The sequence below is a fragment of the Alternaria postmessia genome, assembly GCF_024291825.1.
Source record: "Alternaria postmessia strain BMP 2775 chromosome Unknown scaffold_1, whole genome shotgun sequence".
NCBI lineage: Eukaryota > Fungi > Ascomycota > Dothideomycetes > Pleosporales > Pleosporaceae > Alternaria > Alternaria postmessia.
This window is the reverse complement of record NW_026260074.1, coordinates 200,166-217,060: the sequence shown is the minus strand read 5'-3', so window position 1 is coordinate 217,060 and position 16,895 is coordinate 200,166. Positions and strand designations below refer to the sequence as shown.

Below are 16,895 nucleotides of genomic sequence, written 5' to 3'. Positions count from 1 at the left end.
GAGCAGCCGCGATAAGGGTTATCGCCACGTGATTGCTCATTCACCAGCTTCCCGAGGTCACTCATGCGGACTTGCCCTGCATCTCCTTTAAAAAGCGTAAATGCGTGCAATTCATCAGACGTGATACATAACCATAAACTAGCGCCCCATGAGTACCGTTACAGTCGTCAAGCACGTCCTGGAGCCTCCTTCCTGTGCCACCATCCCAACCCAAGACAAAAGAAAATCGTGTCCATCAATACAAAAGGATGCTAAAGCAGACCCAGAAAGATGCAAATGCATATAACCAATGTCCGATTCCTACTCTTTACGCATACCCGTAAACCTCAGTGTCATTCTCCTTCACCACACCCCCTTCCGTAAGTATGACGACAGCCACACATGCCGCATATGCCTCACGAATAGCGCAAGACATACACGTCTCCTTGATGTTTGCCACGATAGCACTATGCCCATGATGAGCACACCACGCTCTTGCAAAAACTTCGTTATCGCTCACGCCTAGAGCCTCTATAACGAGCACATTGGTAACTTGTTCGTGAGCACTCTTCTGCTTTTCGTTCATGAGCGCCAAGGCTTTCTTGCCAGGTGATGATTTAGAGGATGTGGGGCGGGGTATGCGACCGGACTGATTGCCCCAGTCTTGAATGTCGACGAGGCCTTCGTCAATCTTTATGGCTTTGAAGCTGAAATCGTAGAATAGCACTAATGGTGGTCAGCGTATGAACGGTGGTTTATCGAGAGCTAGATGCGTACCGTGAGGGCCTTGGTGGCAGGGAAAAGCGTTGATGAAGTCAACATTATATCGTAGCTTCATTGGCCAGCTCTCCCCGCCACATGCGAATGAGATGGCGGCGTCAAAGACCATCGGAGGACCGACAGCGTGCCTCGTCCCTTCAGGCCGCTCTTTGACAGGCATAAAGCGAAGCTTCTCCATTCGTATTAGATCTGTTACGTCTTCCGTGTCCGGCATAGGAACTATGTAGTCGTCTACGGGGTAGCTGTCGTCCGGCGCGCCCAAGGGATTGGTGCGTTGATCCATGGATTCTACGTCAACCGAGAACAACATAGGATCCGGTGACTCTTGTTGTCTAACCTTCACACACTCAGTGCGTTTGAGGTCCGGGGTGTATATGCATGGTCCAATCCAACCTGCAATCTGTTTGACCCCTCGTGCGGCGCCTAGTACCTTGCCAACGATAGATTGCGATGACCAGTACGTATTTGCTCGATACTGAAAGCCGGACGCTGGGTGCATATGGGTCAGATACTTGAGAGCGTCGCCAGTATCCCTATCACAGTCTATCAAGCTGTTCATAATGAGCCAAGGCAGTGTCCGACCAGGCAGGATGATGCCTGAAAACCAGGACATGGCATCTGCGGACCGGTCCTCAAGTGCTCTCTCGTCCAAGTCCTGTTCGTCCAGGACATACTCGACTTCATCCATGTTTGGCCACTTTAGTGTCGCCGCAAATTTTCTCAATGCTTCGATTTGTCTACTTTTGCTCCTCAGATCAAAGCTGAAGGTGCTCTGGGTGTTTGATATCCGCGTTTTGGAAATTTCCATATTCTCGAGCCACCGTTGGGCCACTGCCAGGTCCCAGGTAATGATGGCGGGAAGCTGCAGAATGAGCTTTCGCTTAGATTTCTCTGAATGGTGCTTAGAGTGTATCCGAAGGTAAAGTTCGACCGAGAGCAGCAGCTGGTGAAAAAACTCCTGTTTCTTGCGCTGATCCGGGCTGTCAAAGAACTTTGCTACAACCTGATTCTTTGGGTGTGAGAAATCTATCCATTTAGGGTTGCTTAGCACTGTGATGAGATCTGTGATCTGCTGATCAGTCCGAACGTGACGGCGTTCCTCGTCAAACTGCTCCGAATCTTCGATGAGCGTGCCGTACAGGTAGCGGTACAATTCCTCGGGATCCTGCGAAACCAAAAGTTAGGGCCATGTGAACCAAAAGCACTCCGGGCACGACGGTTGACTGACATCTTCATTTAGGCCACTCTCTAGGTTCTGCAACCGGTCCAAAATTTGTAGGAGCTTTATCTTCCGCGGCTTTACCTCGCTGGCGAATTGCATAGGAGGGTTACTGCTTCCGCACTTGCTGACCCAATAGTTCAGTGTTGTGGTCCCTGCACTCTTCCCGAACGCGTACGCCATGCAAGGATACTCATGAGCAAGCCATGGAAACTGGCTGTCAGATGCACCCGTCATGTTGAGCGAAATGTCTCGGTATGCCTCTTGTTGAAAGGTTGCACGATCTGTTCGGCTCTGATGTTCAGCCTCCATAACGGCATAGAAGCGATCGTAGCCCGCTGGTGCGTTCGCTATCGCATCGCAGTATCCCTTGAACGATGACGCTCCAGCACATATCAGCTCCTCCGCCTGTTCAGGCTCCATTGCATCCTCCGACCTGTATCCCTTTGGCGGCCATCGTCTTGACTTGCGCAAGTCCTCGAGAGGGGACGGTTTTGAATACGATGCGGAACGATGAGGCGGAGAGAGGCTCTGGTAAGGGGCCATGTGGGCTTCTCCTCCACTAGACAACGGTCGCATGGGGTTTGGCTCCGAGCCATGTCTAGTTATGTGTGTGCGAGTAACTACGGGTGTTGTTCGTGTTCTCGAATGCTTCCCAACCTGCAGTTGCTGGAAACCGTTCGTGAGTTGTGGGAAAGGCTCGGCGAAGGCATACGGTAGGGCACACGGCGCTGGAGGTGCCTCGGGGCGAGACGCGCCCCATTGACTGTCGTACTGGTGTTTGCTACCATCCCAGCGAGCGAATTCCGAGTTCATCTCTTACGCATAGCACTCTTTGTTGGAGAATTACCTGAAACTCTGGTGCAAGTCAGTGGATTGTCGATTGCGAGGTGACGAAGCAGCATGGCGGAACTATCGACGGGCAACGTGAGCACGTGCGATGGTTTCAGACAAGACTGGGAAGTGAAGTCAACGCTGAGCAGAAACACAAGGCGGTCGATTGGGTCCATAGGCTCTCGTGACATATACACACTCACCCTCATAGTACTATAGTCGCGCTACTGCCGCCGTCTCGAGAGCAAGACGCGTCTACCGCGGGTCCGAGTGAAGATCACGTCTGGATCGCGAGGTTCTCGGGGTAAGCGCCGGCACACGATCTCTCTGATGTGACCTCGTAAAGGAAGACGCGTGGAGTGTGTAGTGGGGGTGGGGAATGAAGGACAGATGGTTTCAGGTCATTCCAGCTGTTGGGTCAGGGTCACTAAGCCGACAATGTTGACGGAGGTTGCGCATACCATACTTCGGCTCTCCTTGCGCCGTGGCATTTGCAAGAACCTCCGTCGTCACAGCAAAGGTGCTTGATGACATGTATAGTTACGCCATAGGGGTGGAGTGTTAGCCTCACTCTTTCGGCAGCCGTGCGTCTTACGACTGGGATGTGCCAGTCGCCGCATTTTACTCGTCCACGTTACTCACGATGCATGCTCCTAGCGGCTTGACCGTGGTGCACTCGTCAGAACGCTCTTCACGGGACAACAGCACGCTTTTGGATGGGGGTTTGATTATTTGATTCTGCTAATACTTTCAAAATAGTAGAAGTGCTGCTAAACTCCTGCACCCGTCTCATGCGTTCTGCGCTCAGTCGATTATCAGACAAGCGATCACGTAAATGCTATGTTCTGCTGCAATCCAAGCTGCCCCGTCGCTTTGGGGGCCACTGTTGGCAGCTACCATTTGTACCGCAGCGAACGAATCGTGGTGGTGGCACATCGGGTAACTGCCTATGACGGTGCTCGTTGATGGCACGAGCCTGAGATGGTGTAGTGATGTGCCTCCGACAGCTCAAAGAGACACCTCGTTGGCGGAGACCCTCTAGGAGATAGATAACTCCCCTGCCGAGTCAGGTTCGCCAGCTCATCATAATTCAGCTAGTCGTCTCCTGAACCTTCCACACAAAGGCGGCCACGGTGTGGCTTGGTGTTGGAAATAGATAAGACAACCCATGACGTCGTCTCTGCGATCTCATAATAACGACACGAGCCCCAAGAGTCGAGCTGCTAACGTCATCTGGAAGAACTTCGTGAGCTGGCTAGGGATTGTGGCATGATGCTGCTCAACCATCGTGTGCCTCTGTTATTATACGCCTGATTGATTGGTGTGTATGCCTGTCGCAGATCCGGTGGGATTGGGCATCTGGGTTGAGCTGACAGTCGGTCCTGATTCCGGCTCTTTCTCTATAACGTATCCAGTCCCGCGGTCGACCAGGCCTTTGTAGTAGTCTACGAGTACCTCTGGCTTTGGAACAATGCGCCATTCGAGCCTCCGCAGAAACTCCAGCTCTAATAGCGCCAGTTCACGAACACTGACGCCGCCGACCCTTGCGTACAGGCTGTTGGTCCAGAAGCTATCACTAAGGCCCTTGGCCGCGACCGTAGCGGCAGTTATGAGGAAGCGATGCACGGTAAGGCTGCTGATTGTAAAAGCGGGGTACATGGCGCACAGCTTGTCTACGTAGAAGACCATGGAGAGGAGAATGGGCGGAGACAGCGTAGCATGCACTATAAGACGAGAAAGGTAGTCGCGTACTGAGATGCCAGGCGGGGCTCTAAGGGGTCAATGTCAGCGAGCATTTGTTCAGTCAGTCTTGCATAAACGCACCTCGAATGGAATCTTGTGAGCGTTCCATCCCGCAGCGGATAGCCGTCGTTCAGGCGCACCAGCTCCATGAGCATGTCAGAGATGAGCACGCCGAGGTCTTTCACATCGCACGTCTCATACTGGAGAGGCATGACCTTGACGTCGGGCTCCTGCGGCCTTGCTCTCTTAGCTGGCGAGGCCGGGACCTGCAGGACAGTGCTGGACTCTTTGGACACCGCGGCTGGCTCTGCTTCCGAATGCGCGCTCTCGTGCGACATGCGGCGACCCTGGGGCTGTACATTGTAGGCGGGCGTCACGGGCTGCGGAGTAACCCGCACTTGGGGCTCGGGAGGCTCCGTGACGACAGGCGCGGCGGAGGTATCCCCCCGCTGTGCAGGCGCAATTGCGGGAGCACTCGAAGACGTCGAGCCGGCTTCTTGGTCTTCGTGGTCGTGGTCGAGCGCGATAGTGTCGGCGCCGTTATCGGCGCTGGTGTTGTCGCTGGGCTGGGGCCGGTAGGTGGGGGGAAATCCAGAGGGCGAGTATTGTGTTCCCTTGTCTGCGTAGCTTCTCTTGCGACCCTGGGGGGAAGGCGCAAAGGTGGGCACTGGGGACGGCGCCGAGAAGGCGGGCTTTGGGGTGGGCGGCGCGTCGAACCGCCGTGAGGGTACGGTGGTCACGGCAAAGCGGGGCGAGTGGGCGCTGGAGGATGCCGATGTGCGTCTTGAGGCATGGTACGGGCGGTGGCTAGGCGTGTGGAAGGTCGTGTTCGGCGAGGGAGGTTGCGAGATTGTGGGTGAGGAAGTGATCATGTCGTTGGGCCGGGTAGCGGTTCCTAGGGTGGAGGAAGATGACAATATCGGATCATTTTGGCAACGTGGGGAAGAAAGGAACCATCGAGGACGGGCGCGGAAGAGGCTTCATCTGGCGTGAGCGTGGCAGCGATGTAAGGGCTTGGCTGGCGGGCGTTCGACGATAGCACGTGTGACGTCCGGGGATTTTAGTAGGCTACCAGGCCAACCTTGCACATCCATCGCGTCCAAGGTTGACAAACTGCATACCTCGCCGTCGCTGCCTCTTCCTATTCTGCCCACCCGCAAGCAACTTTCACCGCATTTCCCTGCCCGTTGTGTGTAAGGGCGTCGGCCCTGTGCGCCAGCATGCTCGTCATTGCCGTGCGGAGCTGCTGACCGCCAATGAATCGCAACTAAGCCCTACACATGGAGGGAAGATCCTCTCATCAAAATTTCCAGAAGATGACGACCGATCGTTAGCTTCCGCGCTCGCTAGTTTAGACTCGAGTAGTTTGGAGAGATTTTGCTCTTGCCAACCTGCACCAGTGATCGGAGCATCCAAGCCCGGGTAACCATAGCGCGGCCGTCGTATATCTTCATCAAGACTACACAGGCTGCCCGTCTATCTCACCATGTACCCAAAGCCTGGCAAGGGTCATACGCATGGCGGCCCATCAAGAAGCAACTATTCTATCCTGACGCGCCTGGGTACCCACCTGTCCGCGACTCGTCCAACTCGCAACCTCATATTAGCTAATCCGCGGCCCCTCTGCTGCTATCTACTTGCGATAAACTGGTACCTCAATGTCGCTAGCCGTTGGCTGCCGGAGCACGTTGTACAATGCCACAACATCACTCGACGACATTTGAGCCGCTTGGCAGGGTTTACCAGAAAAAGGGCCGAAATCCGTATAGTGTGGCGATTGCAGATACAATACGTGAATATGCTCGTTGCTGTATGGTTCACCGTGAGCCAGACCGATCTTATAGCTGCCGAGAGTTCCGGGTCCAGTCTAGTCTCAGGTCGGTGTGTGTGTGCAACATGGACTACCTCTGCTTATAACGTTTCATGCTGTATCACGCTTCCCACACGAGTCTTTTTTCTTCGGCAATGCACTACACTATTTCAAATAGTATCAACGAACGTTGCGTACAGAAACAGGATCATAATTCATATCTACATCATCCACTCAACCTCTCGGCTTGTCACGCCCAGGTGCTTCCAGTTCGGCCGAGAAGGACTGTTGTTCCAGCGGCGGGCTGTGCAATTCTGCTACAACAGGTTGCGTGTTCATCTGTGCATACTTTAACTGGTCAATCCTGAACACAGTGGTTAGCTTGCACGTCCGAGCCAGGTTTAATCTACACTCAAGACCACTTACTGTTGTTGCGACATCCCACTGACACTGCTCATCATACTTAGATGACCATGCTGCTGCCCAGGACTCGACCAGCCAGATGGATATTGCTCCCCTACACTGTGCTGCCCATATTGTGGTGGCGAGTTGAACCCATAGTCTGAATGGTGTCCTGGTGGTGGTGTAGCATAACCTGGGGTTGACGGCTGGAAGCCTGGCGACGCAAGCCCTCCATGACCGTAACTCGAGCCGCCGTACTGCTGGCTCATATGTGGGTCGTGGTTGTTCGCAGCGTCTTGTCGCTTGATGACCTCCTTGAGTGACTTGGATCGACCGACGAAAAAGAAGAGAGCGGCGCAGATTGCTAAGAAGGCCACCCCGCCCACTGCTATGCCAACTATAGCGCCAGTGGACAGGGTATGACCGCCACCATTGCCTCCGCTAATTGGCGTAGTGGTCCCAGTTGATGTGGGGGCATTGGAGAGTGTTGATGTTGCTTCAGCAGGAATTGGTTCACCGGGTGCTACTTGAAAGTCTGCCGCAGCCGCCGCGTGAACTTGCGATGCCAGAGTTTGTGTCGAGTTTGGATTGATGACGCCTACCATGTGTTCACCCAAACATGAATTTGGTGCTGCGCAATAGAAAAAGATGGGTTCCGTCGAGTTGATCGTAACGTTGAAGTATGTGAGCTAAAGACCTGTCAGTATATTCGTTGTGTCTTCCACAAGGAGACAAACCTCATTGGTGTTGTTCACCCATTGCGTCTCCGACCAAAAGCCAACCTTGTCTTTCCCAGTGTATTCATACGGTACACAGGCTGACTGCCATTCTGCCCTCGCAACCGAATGGTCTGGTGGATAGAACTCCCATGTCACGATGTCGCCGACCGAGACGTTATGAAGTTCTGGTGGGTCAAATTTAAAACCCCCGGAGCCAGCCTTGATAGTATGGACTGTTGGTTCGCCAGAGGAGGTTGGTGTTGCGCTCGACGAATTTACTGACTCCGAAGCTGTGGGCGTTGGTGATGGCGATTGAGAGACTGATGAAACAAGGTCTTGTGCGATGGCGAATTGAGAGAAGCTATGGCTAACAGCAATCGTAGCTGCTAGCCTTGCTGTCCATGAGCGTCTCATGGCGACAATTGTACGAGGATCAGGCGATTACAATAGCAAGAACCGATTTCCGCGCAGAGGTCGTGATTTCCCCACGGTCCCGGGTTCCTGGTTGTCGGAAAAAAGAAAGCAGTATAATACCAGCAGTTCAGCTGGCAATGGAATGCTCAAAGAGGGGGAACAGAGCGAGATCAACACAGCAGGCTGACCGACAACCTTAAGTCACTCTTTCGCCCAAGATCCAATACCGCCATTTTCAGCCCCCACAGCCGCAGGTGCGGATAGCGGACCAGGCGATAGGCCACCCTCCTGTATCCACCATCATAAGCAGTCTTTGTTTGTCCCCTTTCACCAATCAACACAATCCACAATGCCGATCTAGCAGGTACGCCCTTGTCCAGGCGCACCTGAGGCGTACAGCTATCGCAGCTAGATGCTGGTAGATTCACCAGCGGGGCGGACCATCAGCATGTCAGCAGGGAATAAGAAAGACGGTTGAGGGGAGGTTGGATATGTGTAACGGTAGCTAGCGCTGATGCTGGTCCACGGGTACTCGAGCTATTTCCGTGTCTACTCTTCCTTGACTGCGCCGCTCGGTGCATGACTATTAACAATCTCTTTCCAGCCTGATCGTATGGAGCGCGTTCTGTTGGCCAAGGGCGGTAAGCAACTCTTTTACGCGGGGTGTATTCGACGATTTGCGCTGTTCGCAGATGCCATGCCTTCTAGTTCTTCCTTGTGCACGAGCTGGCATACGGTGGAGCACAGCTGAGTTGTCGTCAAGGAATGAGCATCGAGCATTTGAGCCGCTAACCCCGAGTAAGCTTAGTGCTAGTAGAAAACCTGGGCCCGTCCACTTGGCGCATTCATGGCTTGGGCGCAGCATGCTGATTGAAGATGGCCATGCGCTACGTGTGCGGAGCAATTGCTACGGTGGGTGAAGGATCATGCGAGCGTGGAGGGAAGGATGCCAGGCATAGGGCTAGATAGCGGTTGGCATCATGATTAGCTGCTTTGCAAGCGAGGCAGGCCGAACATCCTGAAGCGGACAATTGCACCGAGATTTTGCATCGCATCTGCAGAATTGTCAATAGATCTTCACTCATCACTCTGTTCATCATCGAACACATGCCCTCAAGGCGCAGTCGCCCTCTAGAAGACGCGTATTATCGATATCTACAGGTTGAGCAATTCAAAGCGCGTACTCAACACATATGAAATGAGACATCGCTTCCATAGTACAATTGAAGAGAGATACTGATTCCGCCAAAGCGCGAGCGCATACCGACATATCGCAGAAACACCAGGCCATGCAATGGACACAATTGATGCCAGCTCATAAAGGCGGCCTTTTGATAGGACTCCTTGGACCAGGACTCGCACTGAACAAGCCCATTTGTGGCATCTTAGGGCTCTTCAGTATAGCACCTTCTTGCCTATTTCCAGGGTCGAACCGCTTAGGTGTTTGTGACGCGCTTGGTAAAGGTGGACTTCGCAATCCCGTGGCCATGTGCTGTGGTCCCTCGTCGGTACGGCTGGAAAGGTCATTCATCTCGTCGAATTCGCCCTATTAGATGTTAGTCCAAATAGTACGCTTGCCTCCTACATGGGCAGGGGAGTATTGAACGTCTGCTCAAGGCTACGTGCGTAGGCATTGGGATACCAGATGCTGTTGCTAATTTCCCCTTGGGTACTGTACGCAACAAAAAGAGAAAAAGAACGTACTGCTGAAACGTCAGTCTGATGTCTGAGCTGTCTTCAAAGTGACTACCTTACCCTTTTTTTCCAGAAGGAGGTTCTGTACCTCCTCCAGATGCTGCTCAAGCATGTCGTCTAAGCCATCTTTGGGTGATTGGATAAGATTGCCAAGCTTCTTGCGCATCTTACGTTGGCGACTTGGATTCCAGACGAAGTGGCTGTTCTTCACAAAGATCATGGAATGCTGCAAATGTTAGCTGATGCCACGATGGTATCTGTCAGGCTGTGGTGCTAGCTGGGTTTGTTGTTGATGAGGACCACCGTGGTAGTCTCTATGATGTGATCCGTGATCGTACTTACTGAGTAGTACCAGCTTGATATTGTGTCGTCCGTGGCTCGCTTTATCGATTGAATGGTCGTTTCTCCAACGAAGCCGATCAAGCACTCAACCGGACTATCGGGGTCGGTACAGTTTTCTATTGAGTCAGCAGCCTGAAAAAACTGCCAGAAACGGGAAATGACGCTTACCATTGTGACTCAGTAGGTCGACCAGTCCAAGATATGCGTCTCCGATACCCATGAAAAACACTTGTGTTGCATCGTTTGGTCTGGTATGACGTCAAAAAGTAGTCGTGAGCACTGTCTAAGCAACTTACTCGATGTAGTTTTCCCATAGATACGCTGCAAGTTCGCGAGTTTGCTGTGCTCGAACTGCAGAATCTTCGGATTTCATGTAGCCGATGATCGACTGAAGTCATTAGCGGATTTTCCTGAGATAAGCATATTGCAGTCTCACATCTTCGACTGTGACGACTTTCGGAATATTGACATCGATGACCTGGAAGTCATTGTTGATGGCCCAGTCAATATACCTCTTCGTAACATCAGTCTTCATCCAAAGTCAGCAATTACACAGTACAGGACTGTAAATGTACTTACAAGCCATGTGTTGTGTAACTCTCTCTTGCCAGTCACCGGATCAGAATGGTCGTGGAAGCTCGGCGGGTCATGGAAGATCACGAGCAGAGGATGTCGTTCCATAAAGTTTGGTCTATAGGGTTTCAGCATCAGCAGCTAGCGGAAGCCTCAATGAACTTACGTAGCGATAACATTGTGCTCGAAGGTCTGCGCCAACCCTGCCTTGTTGATTTGCAGTGTAGGAAGCGGGACCATTGAGTGCTCTGAAGACAGTCGTTGGCTCTGCCATTCGCGAATGACCTCGTGCAATCGAAACGTATCCTTGTAGCCAGGGTCGGTTTTGTCCAGATGTTTGGGGTAGAGCGATTTCCAATACTTTGAATGCTGGCGTTTCACGTTCTCGACAACGTAGACTGCACTATCCTTTGGAGCTGAGAGTTCGTCACTCAAGCGATCCGGAGGCTCCAGCATGAGTACTCTCGTTACAGCGAGCGCTGAGCGTGCTATTGATCTCAAATTGTAGCCACCTTCAAGGCATACTACGATCTTCCCTTTCGCGAGTCGCATAAGCATGTGCGTCATGTGGCCGTAACATGCCGGAGTGACGAAACAACCACCCAGTAGATCTCCTTCAGCCGCGTCGAAACCCGCCGAGACTATGACAAGATCTGGATCGAATTCAGTAGCAATAGGCATGACAATTTCTTGAAAAGCATAGAGATACTCCGAATCACCCATGCCGTGTTCAGCCCACGGAATGTTTACGTTCTTTCCTTCGCCAAGACCTTCACCGCAATAGTCGAGATTGCCATCTGGCAAGTTGGGATAGAAGTTTCCGTCCTTGTAGACATGCAGGGATATGTAAAGGACATTTGGGTCATCGTAGAAGGCGTGCTGAACACCATTACCGTGATGCACATCCCAATCAAGGATTAAGACCTTACGACAGGTCTCCGGGTAGTCATTCTGACATACGCGGGTGGCTATTGGGACGTTGTTGAAAATGCAGAACCCAGAGGGCTGATTGGTCTCCGCGTGGTGACCTGGAGGACGAATAATTGCGATTGCATTGCGCACGGTTCCTTGCACTACCGCTTTGCACGCCTCGATAGCACCACCAGCTGCGAGCTTGGCGCAGTCATAAGTCGCATGATTGAAGTAGATCGAGTCACGAGAATCAGCTTCTATTTTCAAGTTCTCTGCAGTCATATCTAATGACACGGTCAGTCGCGATCTTTACACATGGTTGTGAACTTACGCTGCAACGACTCCACGAATGCGTAATGCTCTGCTGTATGTATAAGGAGGATCTCTGGCCTCGTAGCAAAGCGCGTCATTATTCTCCAGCACTTGTCTTCTTGGTCCTCATCCGTATCGCTTGTTGCCACTAGACCAGCTTCCCTGAGTTCTTCGTAGATGGAGTGAATGCGACGCGGATCCTCGGGATGAATATCGTCGATTAGATTCATATCAGGAAGCTCCGCGTGAAAGCGCATACGAGAGTCATACACAAGGCCTGTTTTGTTGGTCGAATACGGAAGGAGGGAAGATCTTGGCTTTGGGGGTATGCGAACCTGCGGACTTGAGCGCCGAACAGGAGTGGGACGCGACATGCTCATCTTATCCGACCACCCACTCGGTGACTTCGTTGTTCGGTGCGATCCGGATTGGCTTTGCATGGTTCCCGGTTGCAGGAACGAGGTGTTCTTCGATGGACTGTGGAAAGGTAATTGCTCTCTCTTGGACAATGTTGGTCCTTTGTTACGAAAGAGCTCGTTCGGGTTTATGGTATCTGGTACATGATCGCCATTAAGCTCTGTGGAAGTGACGATAGTGTCTTCCTCCATAGCATAGTCTTCGTCGTCCATGACTACGCAGATGAGTAAAGCGGACGTCAAACGCCTCGCTTACAGTCGCCGGCTGAGAGCTATATATGTTCGTTAGCGACGAGACTGGCACACGCGATTGTCACACGGCCTATCTGAACGAGTTCATGACTTTGGGGAAAGTACGCTGAACAGATAAGTCACCAGATATGCTAGAAGACGAGTAGGTTGGAGCACTAGGAAATACGTTGAATGTCGGCAACCTAGTATACAAAGATGCTTGCTCCATGCGAAGAAGTTGCATGTTTGCTTGAGATGCTTCTTTGATACTGGTAGGACTGCAGGCACTTACTGGCAAGGTTGCTACCGCATTGAGACCCAATAAGTTGCTGATGATTTGGTAGAATGTGGTTGGAGTCGCACTTCGCCGCTATTGTCAGGTGAAGGCACAAAGCCTTAGTACTAATGCGCTGTTTACAATATCGTAGGCTTATTTTGCCCTGCAGTTCCGTAAGCAGAGTTCGTTGACGCATAGACATGGTATGGATAAGCTCGTCTTTTTCAAGTTGTCGCCTCGTGCAGGAAAAGTACCCTAAAGCTAATCGCTATACTTCATTTTAAGTTGAATTGAGAATATAACAAAGGTATTAATTTCGGGATAGCCTTTCCTGCATGAAGTTATAAGCTAAGAAAAGACGAGCTCCGTCATAATATTGTTGGTCGCGTCGTGTCAAAGATGGATCATCAACCGCCACAGGGTTCACTCACGCTCGCTATTTAATTACGTGATGCTGACGCTGTAGTAATTCGATGTGGGTTAAAAGTAAAGAACCGATTTTTGCTTTCTGTAATAGCTGATGCTTGGCTTCAAAGTAGAGGATAAGGTGGAGCGTAGCAATGCGAGTTCCCTACGCGGTCAAGATCCATTATATGACTAAGCGATGCCAAGGTATTTAGCGCTATCCGTCGACTCTCACTTCTGAACGCATATCACAAGAGCATGGACAGAGTATGGAAGAAGACTTCGCAGAGAAGGAGCCTGCCGTGACAGGTGATTCTCTAGTCTTACCATTCACTTTTCAGCACGATCATCTCGAAAGCTAGCAGAGCAAGGCCACGTGTCTACCCAGTATTCTTTGTCGATGATACCACGATGCTTCATTGTGTGCCTTCACAGACCAGAAGTGGTGTGCCTTCGCAGAGTAGAATTGACGTTTCGGAACCTGTAGAATTTAAGGCCATATGCATTCGCTGAACGGCTTCTCAGCATGGCTACATCTTACCGCAAAGCCGATAGTAACCACTTCCATGCCTACGGATGCCGCATACGGAAGCCACCTTGAACATCCGTTCTTCCCCGCAAAATCTTTCGCCAGATTACGGGACGTAAACGAAAGACCGGGAACTAAGCGGGAAAAAGGGATCCGCGTACATGTATATGTTCGCCTGAGAGTCGTACCTCGGGAACTAGCTTGTAAACAAGCGCTAGAAAATGCATCAACAGGGGCAGCTCCACTGCCATGCATCCGGACGACAGGACCTCTAATGTCACTTCACATTCAGTTGGTCAAAGGAAGCATTGTTTGTGACAATTATTATTCATTGATTCATGTCTAGCATAACGCATTCATGGTCAAACCCTATTTTCATCCCCGCGGTGTCCGCGCCTAGCCAAAGGTAGTCCGATCTTTTTAGTCGGTCATAAAGAAATGAACTCAGAGTTTAGGCAATGCCTGGCTCTGTCCTGACTCCTAAGCGTTGCCATCAACCTTGGCAATGTAGACCAAGAGGTCAAGGACACGGCGGGAGTAACCCCACTCGTTGTCGTACCAGGAGACAAGCTTGACGAAGTTCTTGTTCAGAGAGATACCAGCCTTGGCGTCGAAGATGGAGGAGCGGTTGTCACCGTTCAAGTCAGTGGAGACGATGTCGTCCTCGGTGTAGCCGAGGATACCTACAATGCGTCAGAATGGATGCTCAGATAGAATTCGAACGTGAGAGCTTACCGTTGAGTGGGCCATCAGCAGCCTCCTTGATGGCCTGCTTGATCTCGTCGTAGGACGCAGCCTTCTCGATGCGGACAGTCAAGTCGACAACGGAAACGTTGGCGGTGGGAACACGCATGGCCATACCGGTGAGCTTGCCGTTGAGCTCAGGAATGACCTTGCCGACAGCCTTGGCGGCACCGGTGCTGCTGGGAATGATGTTCTGAGCAGCTGTGCGGCCACCACGCCAGTCCTTAGCGGAGGGGCCGTCAACGACCTTCTGGGTGGCAGTGTAGGAGTGGATGGTTGTCATGAGACCCTCAATGATGGTGAATTTGTCGTGGACAACCTTGGCAAGGGGAGCAAGGCAGTTGGTTGTGCAAGAGGCGTTGGAGAGAACCTCGATGTCAGACTTGTAAGTCTCGTGGTTGACACCCATAACGAACATGGGGGCGTCAGCAGAGGGAGCAGAAATGACGACCTTCTTGGCTCCACCCTTCAAGTGAGCCTTGGCCTTCTCGGTGGTGGTGAAGACACCGGTGGACTCGACGACGTAGTAAGCGCCGGTCTCGCTCCATGGGATGTTGGCGGGGTCCTTCTCCATGTGGAAACGGATGGTCTTGCCGTTGACGGTCAGGTTGTTGCCGTCAACCTTGATCTCACCCTTGAACTGGCCGTGTGTGCTGTCATACTTGAGCATGTAGGCCTGAATGTGTTAGCCTGCATTCTGCGACCACAGAGGAGCTCTAGCGCATCGCAAGGACTGTTTTCGCAACTTGGATGGCCGCGGCTGTAGTGTGGGTGCTTGGGGAAGCTTACAGCGTAGTGGGGCTCGATGAAGGGGTCGTTTACGGCGACAATGTCGACGTCGTTGTGCTCGATACTGTGGCATGCGGTCAGCTCTGGTAGATTGTATCGACGAGTTAGGCGAAACTTACGCATTGCGGAAGACGATACGGCCAATGCGACCAAATCCGTTGATACCAACCTGTGAGGACATGTTAGCAGCTGTCTCCTGACCCAGCGGGACAATGGATGAAGCTTACCTTGACAACCATGATGAACTGAGTGTAGTGCTGCGAAAGTCAATAAGCTGAGGAAGAAGGAAGGCAATTGAACAGAGCTCACTCTTTTATAGGATATAAGCTGATGTAGAAGTGGTGAGAGACAGAGTTTTGTGTCGGGCGCAGTGTTTTGTTGGGTCTGGGCTAAGGTGGGGTGCCCAGGTGAGGGAGGGGCAAGCTAAATAGCAACCAGCTTGAGGACGTCACAGGTTTTAGTTCTTTTTCTGTAATCCGATATGCAGCGCCGCCTAGGCCCAATTACACCCTCTGCGCCCTCCCACACTTCCGGCCGGCTACCTGCTTGACAAGCCAAGTACGTTTGTCTACAGCCTCGGGGGGCGCATATCGCCATCACACGAGGCCGCGGACTACACCGGAGAGCAAGGCGGGCAGCTCGGGCAGAACCACCCTGAGGGTAACCTGACCGAGGCACCTGTAAATGTCTCCAGACGCCTTCGTGACTGAAACGCCAAGTGTTCTGGTGATACTGTATTCGCAGCCTCGCATAGACACTGCATACGGCTGTCCGGGCATACAGGCCCGGCACGCCACGCAGGACATCACTCTATCAAAACTCTTACGAAAGAAGTACATGTGCATCTCGTAATCAGCGGGAGCACAGACTAGCAATCAAAAACACCTCTGCGCGGGTTAGGTAGCCGTTGTCGCTCTCGTGGGCAGGATCTTTTGGTCATTCGATAAGATAAAGCAAAGCGCGCAGCAGAGTCTGATCGGATCACCGGTTCGTGGGGAGGCGAGTGTTTTGTGTCACCACCGAGATTCTCTCCGCCAGGCAAAGTCGAGTATGGTTTGAGATGAGGCGTGGCGTATCCGCGGCCGGCACGGTGGCACTATGATGGACAGAGCTGTGTTATAAAGCAGTTCAAGCCCGCCACATGATCGCCAGGGCCTACGGCGATTAAAAAAAGTGCTTAGGTACCTGCATATAGCTGTTGCGGCAAAGGAAAGCTCGAGCTACAGCTTGAGCTCAAGCTCGGAGTTACAGACGACGATGTAGGCCAATGCCGGCCCCGACATGTTTGGGGTGCACCGACCCTCCGATCACGGGACAGCTACAGCAATTCAGACGCGTCTACCATGCAAATTGGAAGATGAGTTCAGTGTTTGTAGCTGATAGTTTCCAACGAGGTTTGCAGGTACGCAGACTCCATTGACTTGCGTTGTCCGATCCTTGCAACACTGATCTACCCCGCGCTTGAGGGAATTTGCGAGCATTCTGCTCCAAGTTACGTGCTCATTCAGGTACCCAAATAGGGGAGTGATGCGAATGTGTATAAGTTATATAAGTCAATCCAAGTCTTTTGATGCGCCTGAGTCAACACGTCCGAAGCGTCTTGTCTTATTTGTTGCGATATCATAATACTTGCTTCGGCCCAAAGGGTGATGCTGGCAACCGAACAGCTCACACAGAAAGCAAGCACACCCATCCAGCAGAGGCCCTTAGCCGGCCGCGTCTGAGCCAAGACGAATATGGAGATGCTGTTGAAATGCTCGAGTGTCAAGA

The 16,895-nt window shown here is 52.1% G+C and overlaps 5 protein-coding genes across 5 annotated transcripts; all 5 read right to left on the bottom strand.

Moving 5' to 3' along the window:
* Nucleotides 1-307: 307 nt before the first annotated feature.
* Nucleotides 308-2,794, bottom strand: J4E82_000078 (uncharacterized protein; the record flags this gene model as incomplete). Its single annotated transcript, XM_051726402.1, has 3 exons — nucleotides 308-705; nucleotides 757-1,924; nucleotides 1,988-2,794. 3 exons carry the CDS (start codon nucleotides 2,792-2,794, stop codon nucleotides 308-310), a joined length of 2,373 nt encoding a protein of 790 aa, XP_051593584.1.
* Nucleotides 2,795-4,114: 1,320 nt separating this feature from the next.
* J4E82_000077 (uncharacterized protein) lies at nucleotides 4,115-5,427 on the bottom strand (the record flags this gene model as incomplete). Its single annotated transcript, XM_051726401.1, has 2 exons — nucleotides 4,115-4,583; nucleotides 4,637-5,427. 2 exons carry the CDS (start codon nucleotides 5,425-5,427, stop codon nucleotides 4,115-4,117), a joined length of 1,260 nt encoding a protein of 419 aa, XP_051593583.1.
* A 1,172-nt stretch (nucleotides 5,428-6,599) lies between these two features.
* Nucleotides 6,600-7,900, bottom strand: J4E82_000076 (uncharacterized protein; the record flags this gene model as incomplete). The annotated part of the gene is made up of 3 exons (XM_051726400.1): nucleotides 6,600-6,729; nucleotides 6,792-7,456; nucleotides 7,505-7,900. 3 exons carry the CDS (start codon nucleotides 7,898-7,900, stop codon nucleotides 6,600-6,602), a joined length of 1,191 nt encoding a protein of 396 aa, XP_051593582.1.
* Nucleotides 7,901-9,215: 1,315 nt separating this feature from the next.
* J4E82_000075 (uncharacterized protein) lies at nucleotides 9,216-12,363 on the bottom strand (the record flags this gene model as incomplete). The annotated part of the gene is made up of 9 exons (XM_051726399.1): nucleotides 9,216-9,446; nucleotides 9,651-9,821; nucleotides 9,938-10,053; nucleotides 10,106-10,185; nucleotides 10,234-10,325; nucleotides 10,374-10,466; nucleotides 10,517-10,628; nucleotides 10,677-11,706; nucleotides 11,754-12,363. The coding sequence occupies 9 exons, from the start codon at nucleotides 12,361-12,363 to the stop codon at nucleotides 9,216-9,218; spliced, it is 2,535 nt and encodes an 844-aa protein (XP_051593581.1).
* A 1,709-nt stretch (nucleotides 12,364-14,072) lies between these two features.
* Nucleotides 14,073-15,364, bottom strand: J4E82_000074 (uncharacterized protein; the record flags this gene model as incomplete). The annotated part of the gene is made up of 5 exons (XM_051726398.1): nucleotides 14,073-14,275; nucleotides 14,328-15,012; nucleotides 15,126-15,189; nucleotides 15,245-15,294; nucleotides 15,353-15,364. The coding sequence occupies 5 exons, from the start codon at nucleotides 15,362-15,364 to the stop codon at nucleotides 14,073-14,075; spliced, it is 1,014 nt and encodes a 337-aa protein (XP_051593580.1).
* Between the last annotated feature and the right edge of the window lie 1,531 nt (nucleotides 15,365-16,895).